The sequence below is a fragment of the Geotrypetes seraphini genome, chromosome 11 (genome assembly GCF_902459505.1).
Source record: "Geotrypetes seraphini chromosome 11, aGeoSer1.1, whole genome shotgun sequence".
Lineage (NCBI taxonomy): Eukaryota > Metazoa > Chordata > Amphibia > Gymnophiona > Dermophiidae > Geotrypetes > Geotrypetes seraphini.
The window spans coordinates 25,144,660-25,162,558 of record NC_047094.1 but is presented as its reverse complement, the minus strand read 5'-3'; the positions used below and the strand labels follow the sequence as shown (position 1 = coordinate 25,162,558).

The window sequence follows — 17,899 nt, the reverse complement described above, 5'->3', positions numbered from 1 at the left end:
ATTGGAAGACTGGGCAGATGAAATTTAATGTGGACAAATGCAAAGTGATGCACATTGGGAAGAATAACCTGAATCACAGTTACCGGATGCTAGGGTCCACCTTTGGGGTTAGCGCCCAAGAAAAGGATCTGGATGACATCGTAGACAATACGATGAAATCTTCCCCCTAATGTGCAGTGGCCAAAAAAGCAAACAAGATGCTAGGAATTATTAAAAAAAGGGATGGTTGATAAGACTAAGAATGTTATAATGCCTCTGTATCACTCCTTGGGGCAACATCACCTGGAGTATTGCATTCAATTATGGTCTCCTTATCTCAAGAAAGATATAGCGGAACTAGAAAAGGTTCAAAGAAGAGCAACCAAGATGATAAAGGGGATGGAACTTCTCTTGCATGAGGAAAGACTAAAAAGGTTAGGGCTCTTCAGCTTGGAAAAAAGATGGTTGAGGGGAAGTATGATTGAAGTCTACAAAATCCTGAGTGGAATAGAATGGGTACAAGAGGATCAATTTTTCACTCCGTCAAAAATTACAAAGACTAGGGGACACTTGAAGTTACAGGGAAATACTTTTAAAACCAATAGGAGGAAATGTTTTTTCACTCCAGGAATAGTTAAGTTCTGGAATGCGTTGCCAGAGGTTGTGGTAAAAGTGGATAGCGTAGCTGGTTTTAAGAAAGGTTTGGACAAATTCCTGGAGGAAAAGTCCATAGTCTGTTGTTAATAATAATAATAGCTTTCTTTATATCCCATCATACCTTTTCAGTTCAAGACGGTGTACAGTAAAGGAGAAGTACAATGTGGATGCTTGGGTACAGGTATCGATACGAGCATGGGGAACAGAGAATACATGGGGGAAGCCTCTGCTTGCCCTGGATCAGTAGCATGGAATGTTGCTACTCTTTGGGTTTTGGTCAGGTACTAGTGACCTGGATTGGCCACCGTGAGAAATGGGTTACTGGGCTTGATGGACCTTTGGGCCCTGTTTTACCTAAGGCGCGCTAATCGATTTAGCTTGCGCTAAATGCTAACTCATGCATATTAGTCTATGAATGCGTTAGCGATTAGCGCGCATGAATAGGTTAGCGCACCTTAGTAAAACAGGGGGTTGGTCTGACCCAGTAAGGCTATTCTTATGTTCTTATGAAATACTTAATTTATGTATTAAAATAGCCCAATGCTGTTTATGACGTTGTCTATGTAATATACACCATCAATCCAGAACGACATATAAAATTTCTTAGTAAATTTCAGAAAATCTGGGGACCGTTAACAGATTTTTGTAATGAATGATTAACTTTTCCCATGTTAAGGTATTTGATTAGGGGGGAAAAGGGTGGGTTTTACTTGTTGTTATTATATAATACATGAGTATTTCAATAATTTCACAGTAAGGATAATTTTATGATTTATTGAATAGGGAGGGAGGGGGAGGGATTATTAGATTCAATAAGAATGATATAAATGTTAGATTTCTTTCATAATATTTAAAATATTATAGAATTTTAATTTGTAATGAAATGTTAAATTTGATGCTTATATGAGAGTTAAATCAAGTGTGTATCTTTAAGTTTTAAATGAGTTTATTTGCTACACTTGTTGTAACATACGAAAATGAATAAAGAATTTAAAATATAAAATTTCTAAGTGATCTTTTTTTCAGCTAATACCTTTCTAAGTACCTCTATGGTCTTCAGTTCCAGCCAACCATCAGTCAAATTATTTGAAGGCTTGTTTCTCTTTCTGGCTTTTATTCATCATCAGACCTTAGTTTGTTTTTTAAGTGCTTGTGCTCTATATTCTATGTTTTGTGCAAATCGATAAACTTTTCTTATACAACTTTAAAACTTTTGTACTTAGCTTTAGCTATTTCTTCATTCTTTTTTTAAACCTCGGGAAGGACCTTGCAGAATTGCGGCTAAGTGAAACATAGGTGCTGGAAATGTAGGCCAGGTTTTTTTAAAAAGCCGAGATTTCTGGTGCCTACCTTTCACGAGAATCACGTCTAAGGAGGTGCCTAATGGCACCTAAGGCCAATTCCGGTGTTAGCCTCAGGCGCTGGAAGGTGTGGGAGAACAGCACCAGTTTTGGAGGTGCCCTTAGACACCTACATTATTTTTCACCGGTGTTTTAATTGGTTTGTAACTGGCGCAGTAACTGACTGCGCCGACTGACCCAATTAAAACAATTCAGTTAGACGAGAAATTGGAAAAGCCATGATAGATTAAACTATACATTTTGGTGGACAAATATATGCAATACATACAAATATGAAAGAATGAATGCAGAATGTTTAGGGTCCAGTGTTTCATTTAACAAAGTATGGAATCCATTGGCTTTATTTGCTGCTTCACATTAATGATTTATGTATTTTTCTCTAAGTTTTTCCTTACACATCCAGGGTGGGTGTGGGGGGGGGGGGTAGTGGAGGGAAAGGTAATTGAAAAATTGAAATTAATTCTTCATATCAATGTAATAAAGTTGTCTTGTATTATTAACCTTTTCCTATCATGTGTCCCGGATGACGGGACATTCCAAAAATGTCATTGTCATCGTATGTCCCATGGCACGGGACATACAGTACACGACAGGAACACAAAATATTTGAATTTACAGACTTATGACTTATTTACATTATGTTTACAATAGCCGTAAATGATAACGGTGAATAATACAAAACTTTGCTAAAATAATTACGATTGGAACCAGCATAACGTAAAATTTATTACGATAGGAAAAGGTTAATAATCGATAGAAGGGTGGGTGGGTAAAATTATAATAATAATAATAACTTTATTTTTTCTATACCGCCACAATTTTGCGACTTCTAGGCGGTTCACAATGAAGAATAGCTGTACAGTCAGCGAATTACAGTGTATAAATAGATAAGAGGTCACTGAGCGGTCAGTGATTACAAGGTGCAAATTGGTTACAAGAAAAATATACATTGGATTACAGTATAAGACTTAATTTTTTACATATTACATTGAAAATGCTCGGACACCAGCGAGTAGCTGGGTACTATTGTGAAGAGGACATTGTAGCCAACGGAGAATATAGAGTACCTATAATGAGGAAAAAAGAATTCAGGGTGAGGCGTGGAAGCTTTGGTCGTGGGGAGAGAGTTTGGCTAGGACATGAATTTCTTAAACAAAGTGGTCTTTAATTCTTTCCGGAAGATGCTGTAGGTCAGCCTAGCAACATCAGTGAAGTAGCCTAGCCAAGTTTGCTGTCTACCAGCTTGAAACTTGAATGTTCTGTCCAGGAAGGTTCGATATCTGCTGCCTGCGATTTTCGGGTATGCAAAGCGGTTGCGGTTTCTGGTAGATCTAGTGGAGGAGTTGAATTCGAAGTGAGGTAGAAGGTAGTTGGGGGCCATTCCCCAGGTTATTTTGTATAAAATGGTGTAATCTCTGTAATATTTTTATGTATTCAATCAAATGTCCTACACTGTTGTAGTTTATAAAATAATAAAAATTTAAACCAAAAAAAATAAAAAACAATTCAGTTAGGCAGTGTTAAGATGCCTAACTTATGGCACTGTTATTAGACTCTGGCCCAAAGTGACTCAATATGAATAAATGCACCACAAAGCAAAAGATCCAACAACCTTGATCGATATAGCTATCCATTATTTTCTGATCAAGAAGGGCAAATATTAGTAGCTCGTGAACAGAAGTGAGATTTCTTTTCTTTTTCTTTTTCATTTATTGATGAGGAATTAGGGTAGGAATGTCTAAAATGTCCTAATTTAGTTGGGAATGATTTGGGTTCAATGGAACTCAACCCATTTCTTTGTTTTTCCTTAAATACTTAGTTGGTAAATAAGCAATATGCTTCCCCTTGTAAAGGATTGTTTTTGTATTATTTGTTGTACTGAAAACTTGTATGGAAACCTTTTTTTCCTTGATATCTTTATGATATTGTAAATGTATTAAATCCAATTAAAAAAAAAAAAAAAGAAGGGCAAATATTAGAAACCTCTTACCTTCCATAATGCTGTAAGTTTCCTGGCATTTCAGCACGGATTGGTGAATCTCTCCCCGCTAACTGAGCACAGGGAAAAAGAAACACGATATTAAAGACAGACAGAACCTAAGGAAAGTATCCGAGTGCGCACTTTCATACAGAAACAAATAATAACTTATTCAAACAGGCTTGTAAGGTAACTATTGCATTTTATTTACTCGCTGAGGCAGTTTTCTCCTGCTCCTTTTGCTTACTCAACTCAAAATAGGAACTACGGTTGGAATCTAGTGCCATGAGCCTTCATTTGCAACAACCCAGGGATTCCCCTCCCCCCCCCGAACCACTTTATCTTCTCCTTCTCAACTTACTTTAGTCCAGTCTTTGCAGTGACAGCCCTTGGCCAAGGACCGTGCACCAGGACCTTTCCAGAACCCTTAAATCATGGGCTCTAAATCCATCCACCATGTGTCAAGTGGTGTGATGACTGGAAGTCCCATCCCTCCAGGGGCTGTGAATGCTACTTTCGCAGCATCCCAGCCTCGGATGGCCCACGGAGGTGAAAGGGCTGACCCCAATATCGAACCAGTGACATTCTGCATAGTAACGCTTGGCTCTGCCAGTCACCAGGCCAGCCTAAAAGGAAACATTTCTAATTAGGATATTTATTAGCACTTTTCTAAGGACATCTGAATATATTAACACACATACACTACCACAAATAGACCATATCGCCTTTTTTAAAAACACATTTTAAAAATATATTAACATAATTCTAGCATGAACACAATCTTTCTCAAATATCCTATACAAATATGACCTAAATGTTCTGGCCTGCTGCAGTGTATGAAGTCTGTAAGCCAGAAAAGGAAATAAGAAGACTCTTTCAAAGAAAGCATACTGAACCATGTGCAGTAGAGCATAAGCCAGGGGTGTCAAAGTCCCTCCACAATCCAGTCGGGTTTTCAGGATTTCCCCAATGAATATGCATGAGACCTATTTGCATGCACTGCTTTCATGGTATACTAATAGATCTCATGCATATTCATTGGGGAAATCCTGAAACCCTGACTGGATTGCAGCCCTCGATTGCGCTTATATTCTCTCGAGGAGCACAGAGAAAGGGGGACATGATAGAGACATTCAAATACATCACGGGTCGCATTGAAGTGGAGGAAGATATATTTTTTCTTACGGGTCCCACTGCAACAAGAGGACATCCGCTAAAACTTAAGGGGGGAAGATTTCATGGTGACACCAGGAAGTACTTCTTCACTGAGCGGGTGATTGGTCGAGGCTAGTAGTGTACTCGACTTAAAAAATCGATGGGACAAACAGGTGGGGGTGCTACAGGGTTATGCATAAAAGATGGGTAATCCAGGGAGGGAGGGGTCTTGAGTGGGCAGACTTGTTGGGCCGCCGGCCCTCTTCTGCCGTCATACTCTATGTTTCTATGACTTTCACACCCCTGACATAAGCTATGTTATCAAGGCCTACAGGCTCTGTCCAGCAGCAAGGGGTGCTGCAAGTTCAATATTAATTACTGGTCAGAGCTTGCCATAGCTCACAAGTGTAAGTCATCATCTTGGAAAAACGGGGGAGAGTGTGGCGCAGTGGTTAAAGCTACAGCCTCAGCACCCTGAGGTTGTGGGTTCAATCCCACGCTGCTCCTTGTGACCCTGAGTAAGTCACTTAATCCCCCCATTGCCTCAGGTACATTAGATAGATTGTGAGCCCACCGGGACAGACAGGGAAAAATGCTTGAGTACCTGAATAATTGCATATAAACCGTTCTGAGCTCCCCTGGGAGAACGGTATAGAAAATTGAATAAATAAAATAAATAAATATGAAAGGTAGAGTGGATATTTATAAAACAGGGGATGAGGAGAACCTGGGTAGTTGCAAATCAAGGTTCACAGTGCCAGCTCCGACTGATCTGGAATCTCAAAGGAGAAGGAAACGGCAGGGTTAAAATAAATAAAATGCACGATAATCCAATTATTTCTTTTTATTCTTTCATAGCTAGACAGTTCTCACCTGTCTATTAAAATCGCAAATACAGTATTTATTGTTGGTAATACATAATCTAAGTGGGTACCTGAGGCAATGGGAAGACACTGGCAAGTTAGATGCAAAGCATTGGTCTGACCCAGTAAGGCTATTCTGATGTTCTTAAGAACCCACATCCTAATTCAAACTGGTTTCCATTGAGCTACATCATCGAGAACCTTCATTTTCAACTACTAAAAGGGGGGGGGGGAGTGTTCTCTAGTGCTTTTACTCTTCCCATCTCAGTGTATTACAGTGAGAGTCTTAGGCAAAGGGCCACAGACCATCCCTCCCTCTTTTACTAAAGGTGTGCTATGCTTTTTAGTGCACGATAAATATTACCGCACGCTAAATGCTAACATGTGCATGCTATTCTATAGACACATTAGCGGTTAGCGCATGCGTTGATTTAGTGCGCTCTAAAACACCTAGCGCACCTTAGGAAAAGAGGGCCCCTTGTCTCTCTTGAGAGTATGCTATTTGTGTACAATAAATTCAGCCATAAGAATAGCCTTACTGGGTCAGATCAATGGTCCATCAAGCCCAGTAGCCGTTTCTCACGTGGCCAATCCAGGTCACTAGTACCTGGCCAAAACCCAAGGATTAGCAACATTCCAGAATCCCAAAGAACATTCATGCAGAATCTCAAAGAATAGCAAGATTCCGGAACTCCAAATCGTAGCAACATTCCATGCTTTTAGTTGCGATTTTCTTAGCGGCAGTGGTTGAGAACCCCAAATCGTAGCGGCAGTGGGTGAGAACCCCAAATCGTAGCAACATTCCATGCTTTTAGTTGTGATTTTCTTAGCGGCAGTGGTTGAGAACCCCAAATCGTAGCAACATTCCATGCTTTTAGTTGTGATTTTCTTAGCGGCAGTGGTTGAGAACCCCAAATCGTAGCAACATTCCATGCTTTTAGTTGTGATTTTCTTAGCGGCAGTGGTTGAGAACCCCAAATCGTAGCAACATTCCATGCTTTTAGTTGTGATTTTCTTAGCGGCAGTGGTTGAGAACCCCAAATCGTAGCAGCAGTGGTTGAGAACCCCAAATCGTAGCAACATTCCATGCTTTTAGTTGTGATTTTCTTAGTGGCAATGGTTGAGAATCCCTCTCTCTCCATGGGCTGTGAATGCTATCTCTGAGGAACTCAACCCTCAGCCAAACACAGGAAACAGAAGCTCAGTCTAGGAATATGTACCGGGCCTGCCACAATCCTATCCCTTTGCACATCTTGTAAGAATGCTACATTTTCTATCATGAAAGCTAAGAAAATGATCAGAACACATACTTAAAATAATTTAACGAGTATCTTTATACTTGTTAAATTATTTTAAGTATGCATTCTGATCATTTTCTTATATTTATTATATATATGTGAATCTTTCTAAACATATAATCTAAACCAGATATCCCAAGTGGTAGTAGTAAAAATATAAACAATATAACACACACCACTCAACCAGAGAAGTGCATCTCATTACACAGGCCTCAGAACTGGAGCCTACGCGCAGTTGTGAGATCACAAACTGGGGAAATCAGCGTAGTATCTTTGTTCCTTGCTCCAATCATTGGCCCAAAGCAACTAGTGCTGGGACACGTATATTCTTAATAACTTAATTATTTTTTATAAATCTTTTTTAGATTTTTTTCTTCTTTTTTTATGTTTTTTTATCCTAACTTCCCACGTTTAAAATTCCCATCAATATCTCTACATTTCCAATCTTACTACTATTTTTTTTGTCATATGCACTTATCCAGTATTTTGAAAAAATTGACAAACTACTTATCTTAAGCAGTGCTTGTCTCTGGATGTGCTTTTCAAACAGTGCTTATCTTTACACATGCCGACGCGGCCAGCGTTTCGCGGACTCTCTACTTGTGCACTGCGGCATCCAGCCCTGAAGCAGCGGACAAGTAGAGAATCCGCAAAACGCTGGCCGCGTCGGCATGTGTAAAGATAAGCACTGTTTGAAAAGCACATCCAGAGACAAGCACTGCTTTAGATAAGTAGTTTGTCAATTTTTTCAAAATACTGGATAAGTGCATATGACAAAAAAAATAGTAGTAGTTTAAATCTTTCTAAACAGCCAGAATCACATTTTACTTATATAATTCAAAAATCACAGTGCATTTTGGCTTTTGCTCTGTTCTACGTAATTCATCAGCTCATTCCACATTTATTTCTCGAGAGTTCCCCAAAATGACACCAACTACAAAAGTATTAATGAATACAGCTTTTAATTTAATATTTGCCCAATTTGTCCGCACTCCTTTGGGCTTCCAGCTTAATCAGAACCGATGTCAACTGTGGCAATAGCACTAAGCCTTTAAGATTTTGTCTCTTTCACCTTCCTCTCTAGCCTAAGAGGTAAAGAACAGGATTCCTCTTTGGAACCCAAGACTTGCCACCTTTTGAATGATGGGTTTAGACTAGAGTTCCTCTGTTCTGGGAGGTGCGACTGGTGCCCACTTGCCATCTCTGAATCTTGCCAGCCAGAGTTCCCACATAAACAACATAGGTTTGTCTCTGAGGCAATGGGCTAGCCCCAAACGCACCTTTACAAGTTGTAAAAGTACTGCAATCCATTGAGTCCAACCAAGATCAGCTATGGTATCCGGCCCCTGTTCTGGCTGAGTATTCAAATCAGAAGAGAAACTAGTTCAATGGTTCATACATCTCTCTCAACATTTTGTATGAAAAGTTAAGGAGTCAATTAAAGTGTAGTATTTTTATAGCTACCTCGCATCAGGGAACAAATACAATAATACCAAAGGCAGGCATTAAAGAGGAAAGTATCTTTAAAGATTTATTTGCATCTATACAGTACCTCAGGCTCTATGTGCCTTGGAAACAGAGATGTTGTGAGGTATTTGTATAAAATTCTCATGTCGTCTTGTTCTAAACCACTCCTAGGACATCAAAGAAAAACAAAAATTAAAGCCTGTCGCAGTGTAGAAAATATCCTAACATATTATAATTAAAAGAGTCTCTTGTGTTTTAAATCAAGTTAAGTGGGAGTGGGGGACTGTAAGATCAAATAATGTGAGTTTGTTCAAAAGGACAAATTTTTTTTTTTTTAGAGGAAAGCTTTCACCATCTTGCCACCCGCAACAGACCAGAGAGAAAGCCAAAAGGACAAATTTAAAAAAAATAATTGGATAGACGTGGTTTTTTTTTTTTTTTAAATTTAAATCAAAGATAATTAGTGAATGTGCAATACATAAGAACATAAGAATAGCCTTACTGGGTCAGACCAATGGTCCATCAAGACCAGTAGCCCGTTCTCACGGTGGCCAATCCAGGTCACTAGTACCTGGCCAAAACCCAAGGAGTAGCAACTTTCCATTATCTCAGAGTAATCAAGATTCCGGAACCCCAAATAGTAGCAACATTCCATGCTACCGATCCAGGAAAAGCAGTGGCTTCCCCCCTTTCTTTGTCAATAACAGACTATGGACTTTTCCTCCAGGAACTTGTCCAAACCTTTCTTAAAACCAGCAACGCTATCCGCTCTTACCATCTTGTACATTTTTCATATTCCACTGTCTAAAAATACCATTCAGAATGTTGTAAAGTTGAAATTTCTCTTACTGATCTACACTTTAATTGTGAAAGAACGAGTACAAAAGTATTCAAAAATATGCAAATCAAGGCTTTTTGTGTTTTTCAGTCTTCATACATCCTTTTGGAACCAATAAGAGTCTACTAACTCTAGTGGTGCAGTTTTTGCTCATTCTTTTTCACCGAATAGCGCAAGCTCTTTCAAACTGTCTACGAAAGGTATGTATATTTCAGTGGTGGGGCTGAGGCAATCATTAGGAAACACTAGGAGTTGCTTAGGACAGCAGGTTCAAAAAGGGGGTAGCAAAGAACCCTTGAAATCAAAGTGAAAAAAAGAGCCCAACAGCCACATTCAAGGTTAATATTTAAACGTATGATCTGCCCTTATGCATTTTTATAGGATTGTGGTGTTGGGATAAATCAAAACTATTCAGTTCAACGATCAAAGTCCTGGTTCAGGAGGGTGGTCTAGGGCAGTATTTCTCGGTCCTGGAGTACCCCCTTTCCAGTCAGGTTTTCAGGATATCTACGCTGAATTTGCATAAACTTGATTTGTATACACTGCCTCCATTATATGCAAATGTCTTTCACGCATATTCATTGTGGGTATCTTGAAAACCTGACTGAGAAGGGGGTACTCCAGGACCGAGAAATACTGCCCTAGAAATACTGCAAGTTGAGAAACACTGGTCTAGGGGCCCAAACGTTATTTGATTGAGGTGTAAGGCTGAAGGTCTGTCTAGGGCCTGCTCACTCTTCCAGTCTTGCCAAACATTTTCTACTGGATTCAGACTAGGCTTTGACTGGGTCTATCAAACATTTGCTTTTTTTCCTGCTTAAATCAGTGAGAAGCATTATCATCCAGGATTGGGATTATAGACATAGATCGTAGGGTCAAAATTGACATGTAACTTTGAAGTTTGTCAATTTTATGCATTTTAAGTATGCTTTGCTGTAAGCCGCTTAGGCCTTTTAAGTGGATGGCAAAGAATAAATAAATATATATACAAGTTTTGGAGTTCAGAATGACACGGTGACAAAATTCATCACCATTCCTGTCCCAGTGGATAACCGTGGGAAACCATCCCCATGTCATTCTTTAAGGAGAGATGGAAGGATCAGAGTATGAATGGACACAACCACTGACCCTCAAGCTTTGCATTGAAGAATGCTGATGTAGAAGGACTGAGGTTGAGTAGCAACATTCCAGAGCTGAGATTGTGATGTCATAATGCCTCATTCCACCAGTACTTAAGAGCCAACCTCATCAGTGATGTCACAATGGCTTCATTATCCTATACTTGGCTCAAATAAGAATCAGATTATGAATGGGCAAAGCCACTGACCCTCAAGCCTTGCGTTGAAGAATGCTGGTGTAGAAGGACTGAGGTTGAGATAGACACTAAAGAATGACACAGGATGGTTAGAACATAAGACCATAAGCGTTGCCATACTGGGACAGACTGAAGGTCCATCAAGCCTAGTATCTTGTTTCCAGCAATGGCCAACCCAGGTCCCAAGTACCTGGCAGAAACCCAAAGAGCGGCAACATTCCAGAGCTGAGATTGTGATGTCTTAATGCCTCATTCCACCAATGCCTAAAAGCCAACCTCATCAGTGATGTCACAATGGCTTGATTGTTTATATAAGGACATAAGTTAGAGAATGACAAGGAGAGTCCCCATCCCTGTGGTTAATCATAGGAAGCCATCCATGTGTCATTCTTTAAGGAGAGAATCAGAGGAACGAATCAGAGAATGAATGGGCCCAGCCACTGAGCCTCAAGCCTTGCATTGAAGAATGCTGGTGTAGAAGGGCTGAGATTGAGATAGACACTAAAGAATGACATGGGATTGTTTCCCGCAGTTATTTGCGGGGACGGGAACGGTGATGAATTTTGTTACCGTGTCATTCTCTATTTTGGAGTATGGCACGTGGTAGGTTATGTTGCTTTCTATGGGAGAATAAACAAAAGGTCGATGGAGCATGTAAGCTTACAAGACCATCAAAGATCCAGCCTTCCTCCAAGGATGGGAAACCTGAAATCACCTGCACTATACACATTTTTGTTGGTACCATGAAAGTCATTACAGCCTGCTAGGATTCACACGGTAAAGACGAGTTTGTAGACTAATTTCAGTTATGACCACCACATGTGGCTTTATAAGATCCACAGTGATTTTTTAATTATGTATACCAGGGGTGCCCAATAGGTCGATCGCGATCGACCGGTAGCTCGCCAAAGCAAAGTGAGTCGATCACCCAAGACTCATTTTGCCTTGGCGATCTATCGGGCCGATCAGTCTTCCTCTCCCCGACGTCAATTCTGCTGTCGGAGAGGAAGTTCGGGCCAGCCAATCGCTGCCTGGCTGGGTGGAACTTCCTCTCCAACAGCAGAATTGACGTCGGGAAGAGGAATGCTGGTCGGCCCGAAGCAGGAAGAGCATGGGGCGGCGGCGGCTTTGGGGCCTGTTATCCATTGGTGGCGTTTTGGCTCCTGTTCCCCGATGGCAGCGGCAGTGGCAGTGGCTTGGGGAAGGGCAGGGAGACAGAAGGAAAGAAGAGAAACAGAAAAAAAGAAAGGGAGCATGAAGAGAGAAAGAAACAAAGGTCAGGGAGAGAGAAAGAAAAAGTTGGGGGAGGGAACGAGGTGTGGAGGAGAGGAAGCATACAGGCTGAAAGAAAGATTGGATGCACAGTCAGAAGAAGAAAGTGCAACCAGAGACTCATGAAATCACCAGGCAAGGTAGGAAAAATGATTTTATTTTAAATTTAGGGATCAAAATGTGTCTGAATTTATATCTGCTGTCTATATTTTACAATATGGTCCCCTTTTACTAAACCGCAATAGAGGTTTTTAGTGCAGGGAACCTATGAGCGTCGAGAGCAGCGCTGGGCATTCAGCGCAGCTCCCTGTGCTAAAAACTGCTATGGTGGTTTAGTAAAAAGGGAGGGGGGTATATTTGTCTATTTTTGTATGGTTGTTACTGAGGTGACAGTGCATAGAGTCATCTGCTTTGACCTCTTTGAAAAAACCTCGGAACAGGAATGATAATTAACAATTCTATGTGTACAGTGTGCGTTGTGCTTTTTTAAAATTTTATTGTTGGTAGATCATTTTGACTTGGTCATTTTAAAAGTAGCTCGCGAGTCAAAAAAGTGTGGGCACCCCTGATGTATGTATTCATTTATTGTTTATTTATTACGTTACTATTTCACTCTCCAAAGACTTAAAAGTTAAATACTAAAAAGGTGTGCTCATTTTGACTTAAATGCTGTTTAGATTGCCTGACCTCATTCTATTTGGTGGTACGAAAACAACTGACGAGGCTATTCCCAAATGAAACACTACGCTGACAGCAGCTGTGCCATGTCAATAAACACCCTAAAATCTAGCACAGCTAGAGGAAAGCTGTCTGTTTTAAATTACACTGATTCTGCAAACTTCACGCAGCTTTGTTTCTCTTCAAAATTTTCTCTTCACTGTTTTTCCCTCCTAAACAGCAGTGTGTTTGTTTAAAATGTGCAGAAGAAACCCAGAACCTGCCTTCAGAACCCGATTTCAATATTCATTCATCTGGGGCAATTTTCAAAGAGCCCTTGGGGTTGCAAAGTAAGTGGGTATTCTTGCTGCATGAGTTTTGCAGCTAATCTTCAAAGATGAACTGCATTAGTGGCATAACATACCTGCACTCTGCTGCCCATATAGACAGGGGGAGAAGCTGTTTGAAAATGCCAGGTTGGTACATTATATTCCTCCCTTGTCCTAAAAACACCTCAGAAAAGTCAGTTATTACCCTGCTAAAAGTACATGTACAGTGGAAGCCCAAATAGAACATACTTTTTGGTTAAGTCAATTTACTAAGATGGGAGATACAGTCAAACTTCGGTTTGCGAGTAACCCGGTTTGCAAGTGTTGACTCGATTTGCGAGCACCCCCCCCCCCGATAACCGGCAACGCTCCCCCACCCGCTCGCAAAAGCCCCCTCGCGCCAACCGGCACCCCCCGCCCGAATAACTTAAACATATCCCCCCCTCCCCCCGTTTGGCACCGGCACGCAGGCACAGATCGTGGCGGTGCCTAGAAGATCTTCCGGCTTCTGCCTGCCTTGAGCATGCATCTGTGCATACTCAAGGACTTCTAATTCTTCCTCTCGCTGAGATTCTCGGCAAGAGGGAGAATTAGAAGTCCTTGAGCATGCGCAGATGCATGCTCAAGACAGGCAGAAGCCGGAAGATCTTGTGGCACCGGCATGATCTGTGCCTGCGTGCCGGTGCCAGACGGGGGGGGAGGGAGGGGTTAAGTTTAAGTTGTTCAGGCGGGAGGGCCGGTTCAGGCGGGGGGGAGGGTGCCGGTTGGAGCAAGGGGGCCTTTGCGAGCGGGGGGGGGGGGGGCGATACCAGTTATCGGGGGGTGGGGGGTGGGAACGTATCAAAGCGAGTTTCCATTATTTCCTTTGGGGAAACTCGCTTTGATAAATGAGCATTTTGGATTACAAGCATGCTCCTGGAACGGATTATGCTTGCAATCCAAGGTACCACTGTAGTTTTCTAGATTCAGATTTAATTTCCAGTAAGGGATTCAAGACAAAGTTAGACAAGTTCCTGCTGAACCAGAACGTACACAGGTAGGGCTAGTGTCAGCTAGGGCGCTGGTCTTTGACAAGAGGGCCGCCGCGTGAGCGGACTGCTGGACACGATTGGCCACTGGTCTGACCCAGCAGCGGCAATTCTTATGTTCTTAACTAGGCAGAGTTGGTGAAGAGGCAAGGACTACATACTACAGTAAACATTCTAACCATCACTTTTGCATGTCCTCAACAGAGGTGCTAAATGCATCCCCACTAATGCATTTATCAGCGCAGTAACTGCTAAGGACATGCTAGGCCCACTCCTAGCAATTACTGCAAAGCTTTTGCACTTAGGCCCTCTTTTACTAAGGTGCGCTAATCAATTTAGGGTGCACTAAACGCTAATGCGTGCATCTTAGACTATGGACGCATTAGCAATTATCGAGCGCTAATCGGTTAGCGCACCTTAGTAAAAGAAGGGGTTAGTTTCATAAATAAAAAAAGAAAAGAAGATATTCTGAGGAACGGAATGAGCCACTGCACAACCAATGACGTCATTCCACCGACATTCATTCATGTAAACTGTTCTGAGCTCCCCTGGGAGAACGGCATACAAAATTGAATAAATAAATATTAAGGATGGCGATATAGTTCTCGTCAGAAACAGCAGCATGGGCCCAGGTATGAAGGTGCAGTTTTAATATTTTCAAAATAGAAATATGATACGAACAGAAATCTGTTGGGGGAGGGAGGGAAATATTATAAGGCTTCCTTGAGGTGGCATTAGGTGTAAAATTGGACAAGTTCCTGGAGGAAAAGTCCACAGTCTGTTATTGACAAAGACAGGGGTGAAGCCACTGCTTGCCCTGGATCGGTAACAAACATTGAACAAGAACATTCTATTACATATAATCAAATTTGAACAGCGCTTATACAACTGATAGTGAATCAAAAAGTGCTCGGTGGGCGGTGAGGTGGTAGTGCTGGGTTCGCCCTGTTATCACCTCCATATCTCTGAGCACTTTTTGATTCACTATCAGTTGTATAAGCGCTGTTCAAATTCGATTATATATAACAGAGTGTTCTTGTTCAATGTTTGCTATCGCTATTTGATCACTCTACTCTCATTTATTTGAGAGAATTTTGCCCCTATTTTTGTCTATTTGACTGTGTCCTGGATCGGTAGCATGGAATGTTGCTATTCTCTGGGATTCTAGAATCTTGCTACTATTTGGGGTTCCGGAATCTTGCTTACTCTGAGATAATGGAATGTTGCTACTCCCTGGGATTCTAGAATCTTGCTACTCTTTGGGGATTCTATATGGAATGTTGCTGCTATTTGGGGTCCCGGAATCTTGCTTACTCTGAGATAATGGAATGTTGCTACTCCCTGGGATTCTAGAATCTTGCTACTCTTTGGGGATTCTGTATGGAATGTTGCTGCTATTCGGGGTCCCGGAATCTTGCTTACTCTGAGATAATGGAAAGTTGCTACTTCTTGGGTTTTGGCCAGGTACTAGTGACCTGGATTGGCCACCTGAGAACGGGCTACTGGGTTTGATGGACCACTGGTCTGACCCAGTAAGGCTATTTTTATGTTCTTATGTAGTTGGTATCTTGAAATAGTAAATCTTTAAGTGACCTTAATATGCATCAGACTAAGTAACACTTTTCTGGTTGATTTTTGATTTATTGGATTTTGCTGGCTGTATAGGAACCAAAGGTATTTTGATTTTTATTGCGGCTCAGGTACCTACCAGATGAGCTGATCATTGTAGAGAAAGGTGGTGTATTTCACAATGCTCAGGCTTTCCTCCATTCTGTTAATAAATGATTGGATCTTCAGATATGTCATTTTATCTAGTGGGAAGAAGCTGATACCTCCAAAAATGTCCAACAGGTCACATGACTGTAAATGGAGAGTCTGCAAATACTGTTGGATCAAAATGTTACAATTATTTGAAGACGATCCAAAAAGAAAAAGCCCCCCCCCCCTCAAAAAACATACGCCCTGTGCTCAGAGAGAACTCAGCACCTAGCCACCTAAGAGAGGATACGTCACTAAACATCTTTAAGACCAACTTAAAAACATTCTTGTTCAAAGATGCCTTTTAAGGATGTTTTACATGCATTTTTGCTGGTTGCTATGTTTTCCCTCCCCTCTGTTCTTCCCTACTTCCTCTTTTCTCTTTAAATAATGTAGTTCTTCCTTTTCGTTTCAGTTTTAGTCTGTGTTTTCTTATGTGTTCCATTACTACCTGTGGTCTGTCCTACTGATTATGTATACATTTATGTTTCACCTTTTTATCTATGTAAACCGCCTCGAAGCCTGATTATGCGGTAGATCAAATTTTTAATAAACTTGAAACTTAAAAAGAATGGTTCTTTCCTTCCCTAAATACTATATCCGTGCTCTCAATCCTCTCCTGGAGGCACACCTAGCCAGTGGGGTTTCAGGATTATCACAATGAATAGGCATGAGGTACACCTGAATATAATGAGCTGCTCCTCTTTCCTCCTAAACTAGAGGTCTGCACGGGAACAGGGATTGCGGGGGTCCCGCGGGGTTCCCGCAGGAATCCCCCCCTAACCCACGGGACTCCCACGGGGACCCCCCTCTGGCCCACGGGAGTCCCACAGGGATGGAAGGCTTAGGAAGCAGGGTTCGTCCATATAATATAATGGACACATCAGCCTTAGTAAAAGAGGGAGGTTTATAAGTTAATTACCTGAACAGAAAACAAAAAAAGGGTTCCACCAAAGAGATTCCACAAGGAAAACATTAGCGCAAACACAAAAGAAACTGTGGAATTGATGATCCTGTCAGAAGTAATTGCTGCTTTTTATGGGGACGGGCGGGGATGGAGGTAATTCCTTGCGGGGATGGGTGGGGACAGAGAGGATCTTGGCGGGGACGGGCGGGGATGGGTGGGATTTCTGTCCCCATGCAACTCTCTATCTTAAACCCTCTGCTCCTCTCCCTCCGTTCTCCATCTCTTTAAATAATACTGTCATCGTTCCAATCTTTTCTGCTCGCAACTTCGTAGTCTTCTTCGATTCCGACCTCTCGCTTTCTATGCATAGCCAACAAACTGCTAAGGCCTGTCCACTTCTATCTCTACAACATCACCTAAATTTGTCCCTTCTTCTCTGAGCACACTACCCGGACCCTTGTCCGCAATCTCGTAACTACATGCTTAGATTATTGCAATCTACTTCTAACTGGTCTCCCGCAGTGCCGCCTCTCCCCCTGCAATCACTGCAAAACTCTGCTGCACGACTCATCTTCTACCAATTCAGACTCGACTCTGCACAATGCAAAAATGACAGTGAAAAATTCATTAGAAACCTAACTTCTGCCAACAATGGCCAGTGTTTCAATGAACTGCTGCTTCAGGGCCACAGGGACCAATCTTATTTTATTGACTTTTATATCCCCAACAACCATTAAGTTCTGCACAGTTTACAATAAAAAAAAAGTCCTGGTCATTCGTGGTATTTTATGACTGCGAACCGCCGACAAGGAGAGGGCAGCGGGAGAGGCAGGAGAGAGCAGCCGGAGCTCCGCAAGTGCAGGGAATCGCTCGCAGTATGCTCCAACCGTCTCTTCCTGCATGAAGTTGGGCCTTATCCTTTAACACGCAGCTCCTGATTGGATCAGGCCCGACTTAGTGCAGGAAGAGGCAGTCGGAGCATACCGCGAGTGATTTCCTGCACTCGCGGCGCTCTGGCTGCTCTCCCGCTGCCCTCT

General features: G+C 41.7%; 1 protein-coding gene across 5 annotated transcripts in view; it reads right to left on the bottom strand.

Moving 5' to 3' along the window:
* LOC117369433 (vacuolar fusion protein CCZ1 homolog) overlaps nucleotides 1-17,899 on the bottom strand; it is a 69,088-nt gene that overhangs the window by 36,594 nt on the left and 14,595 nt on the right. For all 5 annotated transcript variants that reach the window (XM_033964013.1, XM_033964010.1, XM_033964011.1 and 2 more), the window contains 3 exons: nucleotides 15,906-16,081; nucleotides 8,844-8,925; nucleotides 3,988-4,049 (listed from right to left, as the gene is read on the bottom strand). In XM_033964013.1, the coding sequence (XP_033819904.1) occupies nucleotides 3,988-4,049; nucleotides 8,844-8,925; nucleotides 15,906-16,081 (320 nt within the window). The remainder of the gene's footprint in view (nucleotides 1-3,987; nucleotides 4,050-8,843; nucleotides 8,926-15,905; nucleotides 16,082-17,899) is intronic.